The sequence below is a fragment of the Acartia tonsa genome, chromosome 11 (genome assembly GCF_053477335.1).
Source record: "Acartia tonsa isolate MP-2025a chromosome 11, ASM5347733v1, whole genome shotgun sequence".
NCBI lineage: Eukaryota > Metazoa > Arthropoda > Copepoda > Calanoida > Acartiidae > Acartia > Acartia tonsa.
Genome location: NC_137270.1, coordinates 45,893,148 through 45,905,659, shown reverse-complemented (window position 1 = coordinate 45,905,659; position 12,512 = coordinate 45,893,148). Strand labels below are relative to the sequence as shown.

General features: G+C 31.3%; 1 protein-coding gene across 1 annotated transcript in view; it reads right to left on the bottom strand.

Annotated features, from left to right (window-relative positions):
- Positions 1-12,512, bottom strand: part of LOC145331321 (adhesion molecule nephrin-like) — a 78,536-nt gene that overhangs the window by 4,334 nt on the left and 61,690 nt on the right. Inside the window, exons 13-18 of the mRNA XM_080175938.1 lie at positions 10,104-10,258; positions 9,431-9,539; positions 8,952-9,044; positions 8,744-8,792; positions 8,056-8,100; positions 5,275-5,327 (exon numbers count right to left, since the gene is read on the bottom strand). Of these exons, the coding sequence (XP_080032064.1) occupies positions 5,275-5,327; positions 8,056-8,100; positions 8,744-8,792; positions 8,952-9,044; positions 9,431-9,539; positions 10,104-10,258 (504 nt within the window). The remainder of the gene's footprint in view (positions 1-5,274; positions 5,328-8,055; positions 8,101-8,743; positions 8,793-8,951; positions 9,045-9,430; positions 9,540-10,103; positions 10,259-12,512) is intronic.

The following is a 12,512-nucleotide window of genomic DNA, read 5'->3' as shown; positions in this document are numbered from 1 at the left end:
TCAAAAAACATTCAGGAAGGATTAAGAAAAAAATCTTCCAACTCAAAAAATATTACGAAGGGAAACCTTCAACATCAAACATCAAATGTTGATGCTAATTTTTCTTATGCTCCGTGTAAAAATGAACATTTTAAGTGTTGACCCTGTAGAATGCCTAATGCATTATCACTTATGGCCAAATAGAGAGGGGAGATACAGATGGATTTTTTTTATAAAGCTTTCCAGTATGGCTTCGAAACAGATTATTATCCGCTGGATTGGAACCTTTTATAGCCATACTGAAAAGTCATTAATATCAACGTATTTCAGACAAGTTTTTATGAATATAAAAATGAAAAATCATAAAAATAAGACCAGAGGTTAATTGTTAAAAAACTGAGGTGAATTCTTACAAAAAACTTTTGCCTCACTAAAATCAGTTTGCCCCATTAAAATCAGTGAGGCTCGCTAAAAATTTAGAGGGGATAATTTTGCCCCACTAAAATTTTAGTGGGGCAAACTGATTTTAGTGAGGCAAAAGTTTTTTAAAAAAGAATTCACCTCAGTTTCGTTATTATATTATTTTTCATTCTTATATCCACGGAAAACTGTATATAATACAATGTGATAATAGTTATTTCTCGAACCGTATTATAAACAGCTTTCCGCGGATATAGAATGTACAATTATAAGACTAAAACCAGTTTTTTTAGCCGAACCCTGGCTGTTTGGTCAGTAATGGAGAGATTTGGCTCATCCCCTGGCTGTTGGACATGACGTTAAAGTGTCATGGACATAGCGGCCTCGCACGATTGAGGTACTTGATAGGTAAAGTAATATTTCAAGAAAGGGGAATCTTTGGATAAAATTAAATTGCCTAAAAGACAAAAAACCAGCTAAGATGAAAATAGTTATTTATCGCATCGTAATACAGATAGCTTTCCGCTGATATTAAAATGAAAAATTATAAGATCAAAACCTCTCAGGGCTAGTAAAACTGGTGTTTATCTTATAATATTTTATTTTATCATTCGTGGAAAAATGCCTGTAATATGATGCTATATATGATTTCTCTCCAAGGCTGAGAATCAGTTCTAATCCAGCGGATATTAAGCGGTTTCGAAGCCATAAAAATTGTAGAACTAACAGAAATGTTTTAGAGATCATATAGAACAAGCTGAAAGACAGACAGACAGACTACTACTTAACAAATGCACTGCTAAACATATTTGTTTGCAAATGATGGTAGAAAAAAAATATGTGTTTTTTCTGCACAATCTTGTTGTGAAATGAAGAATTATGATAAAAATGCATCTTTGTAGTCCAATAAAGATATCAACTATCATATAATCATAGATAGATAGATAAATAGATAGATAGATAAATAATAGATAGAAAGATAGATAGATAGATAGATAGATAGATAGATAGATAGATAGATAGATAGATAGATAGATAGATAGATAGATAGATAGATAGATAGATAGATAGATAGATAGATAGATATATAGATAGATATATAGATAGATAGATAGATAGATAGATAGATAGATAGATAGATAAATAGCTAGATAGATAGATAGATAGATAGATAGATAAATAGATAGATAGATAGATAAATAGATATATAGATAGATAGATAGATAATAGATACAGGAAATAGAAAGACTTAAAGATATCTAGATAGACAGAATTAATGAAAGGTAGTATAAAAGATAGATAGACATAAAAATATCAACTATTATCCATATCATAAAGTAAAAGGATGTTTGTCTGTCTGTCTGTAACGAAGGATCTCTCTAACAGATGAACCGATATAGTTCCCCTTTACATATTAGCTTCTCTAGGTCCTGGGATGGTTTATAACTATTTTAGGGGAGGTTACCAGGCTTACCACTACCCTCAAAAGAGAAATCGCCCATAGAAATTAACCTCCCACTAAATACACAAAAAAAAATTTTTTTAACTAAAATTAAAATTATTATTTTTAAAATTTTCTTTTAAAAGAAGGTGTATCAACTTTTTTTTTATAGCTAGACGGTCCTTTTAGTAAGTAGTAGATGTAAAATTTTTCATAGAATTCAGATATGCAATCGGTTTTTTTGTAGACCTCTTATTTTTTAAGTAATTTAAGTTTTTTAAAATAATAATTAAGTCGGTTTTAAGGTACTAAAATGCAACAAAATAAAAGAAGAAAATGGCCAGTAAGAACAAAAATAGTAAGATCTTTAATTTGACACCTTACTTTTAAAATTCTGTTGAGTAATTATTGAAAAATATTACGAATCCATTGTAAGCAAAATTGAAAAAAAGTAAAAAAATAAAAAATTAAACAAATGGCCAATTGTATTTTTTGTTCAGGCAACACTATCGTCTTCCCTTTTTTACCCCCTCTTTACCCCCTTCCCATTTTTATACTCAATTCAAGAATTAAGACGTTGCCTGTACAATATAATATGATATTTTCATATAATTCCTTTACTATATTGTAAACTTTTTTTTTCAATTTTGCTTACAATGAATTCGTAATATTTTTCTGATTCTAAAGGTATATATGAACCCATATTTTTTTATAATGGCCATTTTCTTTCTTTTTTTTGTTGCATTTTAGTACCTTAAAATCGACTTAATTTAAAAAAAAAAAAAACTTAAATTACTTAAAAAATAAGAGGTCTACAAAAAAAACGATTGCATATCTGAATTCTATGAAAAATTTTACATCTACTACTTACTAAAAGAACCGGATAGCTATAAAAAAAAAGTTGATACACCTTCTTTAAAATAAATAAATGGGTTATCGAATTCAACTACCCCTTCCTTCGGAGCCCCTAGAGGATAATAGATAGACTGATAGCTAGATAAAGGAAAGACTTTTGGAAAGGTAGACAGATAACTAGAAATTTGACATAGGTAGATATTTATTTAGAAATTAATATGTTATATTATCAAATTTTCATATTGTAAGAAATTCAAATAGGAAGGTACATTTCAATTTTCAAAGTAAAATAGATAGATAAAACGAAATGGTAGGTAGATAGACTAGTATTGCAAACAACAGGGTGCCAGGAAATTGCAATAACCCCAAATTTTTATAAACACATTCTCTAATTCGTTGGCTTAAAATACTAGGCTAGTCGATTTAAGTTGGTTTAAACAAAGAAAAAAATATAGAACTTTTCCAGCAATAATTTTAATTTACACGAGGTACAATTTTGTTTTTCTTAACCCTTAACGGTCGGGGGGGGGGGGGGGCGTTGAACGCCCCCCCATCCGGTTTTTTCTATCTCATTTTCTGTGTGTGAAAGATAAAGAGCCCAAACTGCTTGACTTTTTAAGTATGGGTATGACACATAACTGAGAGTTAGAATTTTTTGAATATCTCCATCCTGGCGGGCACAGGATGCCAGCAAACCTGGCAGGGTCATCCAGGTAAAGAGAAAAAATATTTTTTTGACTAAAACAAAGCATTTTATCATACCAAAATACTGAAAAAGTAGTACATCCTTATATAAAATACAGGTGTTTAAGTCACTTTCAGGTTCCAGGTATGATCCTGCAGGTCCTGATCCTCCAGGTCTCCAGAAATCTTTAAAAAGCTCCTGTGGCCGTAATTTTTGACTTAGAGACTTCAAATTTTAAATTTAAGCTTTTCTTACATGTCTACATAACGTTTAAAAATTTCATGAAGATCCGCCGTTTTCCCGCCGACCGCCGACTGCGGCGGCTGGCAGCTGCCAAGTACAGCTGCGGCCGCTGAAACTTATATTTGATAATTCTAATGTAAAATTTACATAAAAAAAACATTTTCTGGAAAAAAATTTTCTTCTAGCTTCAAAAATAAGAAAGTTACAGCCGTTTGAAATTTTTAAGTAAAAAAAGACCTAAAAACAAAGGTTGTTAAATAAAAGGGTGAAGGAAGTGAAAATTGACTTAGACTTATAAAAGGTCGGAAATTCATTATCAAACCATGGACTTGCACAAAAAAATTTAGCCCTCTAGCTCTAATAGGAACTGAGATAATAAGGGGGGGGGGCGTTGAACGCCCCCCCCCCCGACCGATTAAGGTGCGGCAAGGGGCCCGACTGTAAGGGGTTAATTGGAGGGTAACTTAATGTATCGTACATTGTACTATCCCTTTAGATTCCTGAAAAAAATGCACCATTGTCTTTTAATAGATATCATATAGATTAATATCATATATCTTATGGAGCTAAAGGGATAAGACAATGGTCGATAAATTGATGTACATTCCCTAGGAAGTTGCACAAAACTACCTTCTGCAGATTACAAAAAGATGTTGAAACGTTTGTACATTCAACTTAAAGTACAAACAATAAAAATTTAATTAATGTCCCCAAATTTGTCAAGCCAACGAATAAGAAAATATTATAATAAAACTTTGGGGACTAGTGTAATAAAAAGCCCAATGTCCCCTATCTTCTTTTACTCTATAAAACATAAAATTTAAAAAAAATCAAATTTACTTTTTTGTTTAATTTTTAAGGAGAACCATATCGGTTCAAGATCCTTTGATACAAACAAAAGACAGACATATATCCTGTTACTTTTAAACGTAGGTAAATTATAGAAATGTATAAAATTAATGCAGATTAACAGACACACATTCTATTATTTTTTTATTTTTTATATCTATACTTTTTTAGAGTAAATATCAAGTTATAGATATTGATTATAAAGTTTTTAATTTATTGGAGCTGTGCATTCATACTTTTCTCTTCCTTATATTCTCCAATATTTAGAGCACAGCTACTTCATAACTCCGATGGGCTCCAAATAGCCTTAAACCTGCTCATGATTGTAAATTACACTGGTACCCAAAGTTTTACAAACTAGTATTAGTTAAGTTAAGACGTTGGGGACTTTTAATTAAATCATGATTGAGTTGTACAAACCATCAGTGGAAAACATTTCCAATATTGAATTCAATCTACAGAAGGGTTAAATGCATAGATTTTTTGTTCATTGTCTTATCCTTGCAGATACCTGGGTAAAATATGTTGCTATATGTAATTTTGAACGGCGGCTATCGTCAACTACATAAATGACTTTTTAAAAAGTGGTCATCCCAATATAAAAGTAATAGTATGCTTGTCTGTCTGTCTATACTAAATAATCTTATTTACAGTGAAGATTCTTATAGGTCCTCGGAAAATTTGTATCTACTTTAAGGGAGGGTATTTACACCCTCCCAAGTTTAATTGCCCCTAAAAGAAGATTAACGCTCCCCAAAAATTTTTTTACTGTTTCTTTTTAAAACTAAAATATGAAGATTACCTTTTGAGTTAGAAGCATAGATTATAATTATCAAACTCTGGCCGGGTTTTAATCTAAAATTAAATATGTATATTTATCATTGCATTGCATTTCTTAAAAAATATGATGAACAAAAAATGTAGCTGTCCATAGTGCCCGAGCAAAATGGGGATTGATGTCACTACTTTTGGCCTACCTATTCTATTGACGTCAGGAAATACCTATACCCCATTTATTTTCTAGTGTTTTTTCCCCTTCCCTTTCGCTTTCCCTCTACTATGACGTCGATAGAATAGGTAGGCCAAAAGCGGTGACATCTACACCCATTTTCTAAGGCACTACAAAAATCTTCCGAAATATTTGTAAAAATCCTTTAATAGTTATTCATTGCATCGTATTATAGACAGCTTTTCTCGGCCAGTAAATTGAAAAGTTATAAGGTTAATTCCAATTGTGTTAAAAATACATATAAACTTTATTTTTGGTTTTAAATGTAATTATTGAAAAATTTTAAAATTCCAATTAATTAAGAACTATACATACATAGAATATTTACAAAAAACGCACGGAATAGACAAATTTCATTAAATTGGAAATTAATTGGTATAAATTTTGTCTAGCATTGGATTTTAAATGTTTTATAAATACAACTAATAATTTAATAGTTATTTATCGCATCTTATTATAGACAGCTTTCCACGTTAAATGAAAAACTATAAAAGATAAATTTTTTTAAGAACTATTGTTCAGAATGGCTTAGAAATCGATTAATATCCGCGAGATTAGAACCGGTTTTCAACCATACTGAAAAAACATGTATAGCACCATATTACTGAAAATTTTCCTCTAATACTAAAATAAAAATCATGCGGGACAAACAAAACCAGTTTTAATCTTTAATTCACTTTTTTGTGAAAAAATTTTGGGAAATTTTGGTTTTCATTGATTGATTTTGTATCACATTTTCTAGCCACAATTTACCACTTTAACTTGCGGTTAGGTTTCAGGGATATTAAGGAATAAGACAATGGACGGTATATTGATAAACATACCTGGGAGGGAGCGGACATTGGGCTTTTATGAAACTAGTCCCCAAAGTCTTATAATAAAGTTTTCACTTTTCTTATTTTTGTTGAATTTTAATATAATGTTCCATTAAGGTTTTTTCAAACGTTTCAACCACTATTTGTAATCTACAGAAGGGGTGATGTTGTATATCATCATTAGGGATATACATCAGTTTATCGGGCATAGTCTTATCCCTTTAGATCCCTGTAAACATCCCCACTGTTGATAAACAAAATTACCAATTCTTAGATTAAAATCAATGGTTTAAACGAAAAATCAATTTATTTAGTAAAAATACCCAAGGTTTTAATGGAGAATGAACTTATAAAACTTTGGGTGCATTTTATTTTCACAATCAAAAGAATTTTCATTCTAAAATATAAAAAAACCCTAATTGATTGAAAATAAACAATACTAAACTGTACAATTTATACAAAAAAAATAAATTCATGAAATGAAAAGTAATTTATGAATTTTAAATTAGAGTAATATACAGTTTATGTTTATTTCATTTCGACTTTGACGCATTTCAAGTTTTTTAAAATTGTTTTTTCTTCTATAATTTCATTTCTAGTATGGCTTCGAAACCGATTAATATCCGCTGGATTATAACTATTTCTTAGCCATACTGATAAATCATTTACAGCATCTTACAACAGACAATTTTACAAAAATATTAAGGTAAAAATAATTTAATTGGGGTTTGCAAAATTGGTTTTAATCTTATAATCTTTTATTTTAATATCCGCGGAAAGCTGTCTATGATACGTTGCGATAAATAACTATTAGAAATGTATGATTCAATATTTGTAACGACATATCTCACTCCAGGCTACAATTGAATCAAGATAAAAGTAAGTGCCGAGCTCTGGGACCTATGTATGATGAAATTAGACATAAAACCATAATGATTACAGGTAAAACCAAAATATTTCAGCGGGATCTTAATGAGATAATTAGATTTTAAAATTACAAGTTCAATTTTCACACTCTAGGAGTTGCAGCATATGCATGGCAAGAAAAGCAAATATTATTTATTTAAAATTTTGAACAAGTTTGTTTTTATAATGTTCTTTATAAAACCACTCCTGAAGGGAGTTAATTAATGGCCATTTTTATCAGTTGCTTTGCTAAGGTCACGGAAATTCAGTCTTAAATAAATCATATATAGAGAGGTTTTATTATAGACTTCATAAAAGCAAAGTTGTTCAAAATTTTAAATAAATAATCTTTGCTTTTCTTGTTATGATTATACGGCAACTCCTAGGGGGTGAAAATTGAACCTGAAATTTTCAAATCTAATTTTCTCAAAAAGATCCCGCTGAAATATTTTGGTTTTACCTGGAATCATCATGGTTTTATGTCTAATTTCACCATACATAGGTCCCAGAGCTCGGCTCTTACTTTTGTCTTGATTCAATTGTAGCCTGGCGTGATCTATACGTCTATTTTAGAATCAATCAATCAATCAATCTATCAAGGAAGAAAGGGGACAATGGGCTGTTTATTGCACAAGTAACCAATGTTTTATATTAAAGTTGTCTTTTTTCGTTGGCTAACAACTTGGGGACTTTTATTTTTTGATTGGTTGGTTTATTAAGTTGAGTGTCCAAACATTTCAACCACTTATTGTAATATACAGATGTATCACAATTGGGGATGTACATCAATTTATCAGCCATTGTCTTATTCCTTTAGATACTGGCTATCAACCTTATTTTTTTTATCATTTACCTTGTTATTTTGAATTGTGGCTGGTGAAGATTAGATAAATTCCTGTTTTAATAGCATCTTTTATTATAAAATGAACAAGGACAATATTTTTTATAATTTGTGCAGCAATAACAAGACACTTATTTAAAAATCATCCGAGTAAAAATCTGAAAAAATCTAGCAAAAAAAAACTTTATTGACAGTCGGATATACATTAGAGTAAAACAATAGAGGGAGAAAGAGTTAAATAACTGTATCTCACCATCGCATTAACCTTATGCAACCTTTCTATTATGTCATTGAAAATCAACCAATGGTGTCGCTTATATTAACTCCGCCAAGTAGCAGAAAATAATTTATATGCAGACGAAAGAGGTCTTTGAAAAAGGAAGGGGGGTATTTGTCTGTATATACATCTATACTATAAGATCTGTTGTGCATCTAATAAAATACTGAATAAAAGGGATGAACGGGTCTGCCTTAGTCAATGAAAAGCTATGCTAGTAAAAATGCAGAAAAAAATATATTCATTGTCAGTCGAATAGACAAAGTTCGTTAAAGCATATAAATTGGTAATAAGAACCTTTTGAACTATCATATAGCAGCCTAGAAAACCAAAACTCCATTATAGTTATCGCAGAGTCAATGATTTGGGTTAAGTCAAATCTTATAAAAAAACACAGTAAATTATTCTAAAGATGCTTCCCTGATAATTCTAGAAGGATTTGTCTCCCACAGCTCCAGATGAAAGGTTTGTGCTGAAATAGAAAAATAAACTGGAGGTAAATTTCAATTTATCGTCTTATTAATAGAAAGTTCATAGTTGACAGATAATTAAAAATATAGATAGATAGGTGGATAAATAGATTGATATAAAGTTATGTAAGTAGATAGATGGATGTATTGTTAACACTTACCAAGTCCCCCATCCCAGCCAGGTTTACAGTTGATATTCAGTATAGGGATACTTTGATTTGTTATGTTACAGTCGTCGGGTGGTTCTGGTATACCTAGACAAGGATAATTTATGTTCATAAGAAGCTAAGCATTAAAGGCAGGAGGTGTAGGTAGAGACTGGCTGTGGTTTTAAGTATCCGCTCGTCGTCAGCAAATCTCGGATCAACACAGCATCAAAGCTAAATATTTTAAGAATGTTTCTTAATTCTGATATGCGACATTAATAGTTTAGGCGGAATACCATGCACAGGTAGGACCTAAATACAAAAGACGTGACATCGAAAGGTTGATTGTCTGTTGGGTGGTACCTTCCTTCAATCCTTAGTACCCTGGGCGATTGAGCCCGAAGCGCCACCTAGCCATCAAGAGGTCATAATTATGATTATTTGTTATAAAGTCTGTTTTTTTATATGTTGTCATTCAAAGTTAAGTTTTTTACCTGTCTCTTTGACCTGCCAGGCACAAGGTATCTCCTGGTTACCAATCCTGTTCTGTGCCACGCAGGACAACTCTCCAGGTCCAGGTATCAACCCAAGGTCAAGATCAATCTAGGAAAGTGTTTATCTATCATTCTTTAATTTATCTTTTAATATTAGCCATATCATTGGACATTTGTATTGTATGACGTCATTTTTTATTAGGTAATATAAGCTGCTTCAATGTAGCAATAAATCCAAGGAGGCTATAAGTAAAGCTTATTTGTGCATGGTTTTCCTTTTACTACAACTCAAGACGTATAGATAACAAATTTTAGTTGTTAATATTTAAATCACTGTGAATTTATGTAAGTTTGACTTTGTTAAAGCATTTGATCTTTATTTGTGTAAGTATTATATAAATTGATGTAGAATATACGTGAATATTATGAGGAATTATATTTTTCGTCAACTTAGGTTGCTAGCACTGAACTCTCTTATTGGTCAGTTCATTCATCCAGTAGGAGTGTAAGAGATGGGGTAAAGGGGGTGGAAGGTGGGAATTGTTATTTTAACCCGCTGCGTGTTTCACTTTATTAGAGAACATGAAATCTGGTGTAATATCCACGTATATTATTCATCCATTTCTTTCCGTTCTATCAAACTAATAACTTTGAATGTTTTTATCTGTTATACCTTATCGTACTCGAACGCAATCTCTTCCCCTTTGCTGGAATTGAATGACCAGAAAAATCTTGTGGGCTCCGGGTTCGAGTCCACCCTGCATCTGACCGTCTTGTTGGGGGCCATAGACACGGTGGACAGCGAGCTTGTTAGGCATTCAGGTGGATCTAGATAGATAGATAGATAGATAGATAAATAGATAGATAGATAAATAGATAGATAGATAGATATATGGATAGATAGATAGAAAGATAAATAGATAAATAGATAGATAGATAGATAGATAGATAGATAGATAGATAGATAGATAGATAGATAGATAGATAGATAGATAGATAGATAGATAGATAGATAGATAGATAGATAGATAGATAGATAGATAGATAGATAGATAGATAGATAGATAGATAGATAGATAGATAGATAGATAGATAAATAGATAGATAGATAGATAGATAGAGAAACAGACGGACAGACAAATAGATAAATAAATAGATAGAGAAACAGACGGACAGACAAATAGATAGATAGATAGATTGAAAGTCTGAAAAGTGGTGTGATTAAATTTTAAACCTGAACATGTCTACTAACCCCAGGTATAAAAGTAAGGTACTTTAATGGAAAAATATAAAAAAAACAAAGCTTAATAAATCAGAAAAAGGATCATGGAAATAATTTTACAGAGCAGCTTTTTAGATTAATGAATTGTAATAGGAATCATTATTCTAAAATATACTTTATAATCTACCTTATTGATAAAGGAATCTTTTTTCAAAGTATGATATTACGATACCTAAACTTTCGTGTGAAGCTTTCCGTTTTTCAACTGGACAAATTCTTATTATAAAAAAATTCAGCTTTTACAGATTTAGATTTATATTATTATTTATAAATCTGTATATTCCTTATTATTATTTTATACAAATCTTTTGTTATTCTCATTCAGACGGCCAGTTAGGAGTTTGACGGTCATATTACTTCCTTAAAATAAAAGTATAAAAATCCCCCATTCCCCTCTTTAAAATTATCTCCTAAATTGGGAGTGCCAGGGTGATACTTTCCCCCTCCAAAAACTATCTGAAATCAACCCAAAAATTTTATCCCTAAGCCCTCAATTTTTCTACAAATCAGACAGATTTTTGACGTGTAATTCTCCATAATTAATGACCACCCTCACATTAACTCATTTTTGGGGGGAGGGGGATAAGCGGGTGACCTTTTGCCCTCCGACCCCCAAAAAAGCTTTACATTCTTGATCGTCTAAACGGTAAAAAAGAGGCTTTAACTGACATATTATCAAACATTACAAACATAATAATAATAACAAGATAAGGAAAGTATAATGTGTGACTTCATAAAAATACGCCTAAATCTATCCTTTGTTTAGGGGTCTCCTTTCCCACTTCTCCTCTCATCCTACCTTTTAAGACGTATTTTTATGACGTCACACACGAAACTGTCCATATCTCCCATAACAATAAGTCTTTGAAATGTGTAAATATCAGACTCTATTTTCAATTACCATAAATTTAAGCAGAGAGAGAAATTTTACAGGGACATTGGAGTAGTCTCCAAAGTTTTATAATAAGGTACCAACTTTGGGGACTTAGTGGTTCATTAAGTTGATTGTCCAAACGTTTCAACTACTAATTTTCATCTACCTAAGTTGTAATTTTGTATTACATCATTGAAGATGAACATCAATTTTTCGGACATTGTCTTATCCCTTTAGATCCCTGAAAATTTTCGATATTCTCTTCTTTTCTTCACATTTTATATTATCTAGACTCATCTCAGGGATGAAGGGATATGACAATAGACGATAAATTAATTTATGCACCCCAATTATGATACACAAAATTGCCCCTTATGTAGTGTTTGAAAACTCAACCTACTGAACCAACCGATCAAAATTCATTAATAATTCCTCTAAGAAACCGTTATTTTAAAAACTTTGAGGACTAGTATAATAAACAGTCCAATGTCCCCTCCCTCCCAATCACATTTTATGTTATCTAGTCCCTACTCAGGGATTGAGGGATGTAATAATGGAAAAAAATATGTATGTACCCCAATTTTGACAAACAATAATACCCTTTGTGTTGAATTGTGGAATTAGACAATTTTGGTTTTGTACCACCCGATCAAGATTTTTAAAAAGTTCCCAATATTAATAGGCCAACAATGAGATATTATTTTGGGGACCTTAATAAAGTTTTACCAACCAATCAGAGGCATCTAGGGGAACTTGAGATGGGAAGTGGAGAAATTGAACCCCCCTCAATATTTAATTTTAGTTTTTAAAAGAAACAAAAATTTGAAGGGGAGGGGCATTTTTTATGGGAGGGTTGCAATACCTTCCCCCAAAATAATTATAAATATTCCTAGGACCTAGGAGAAGTTACATTGTAAATGAGAACC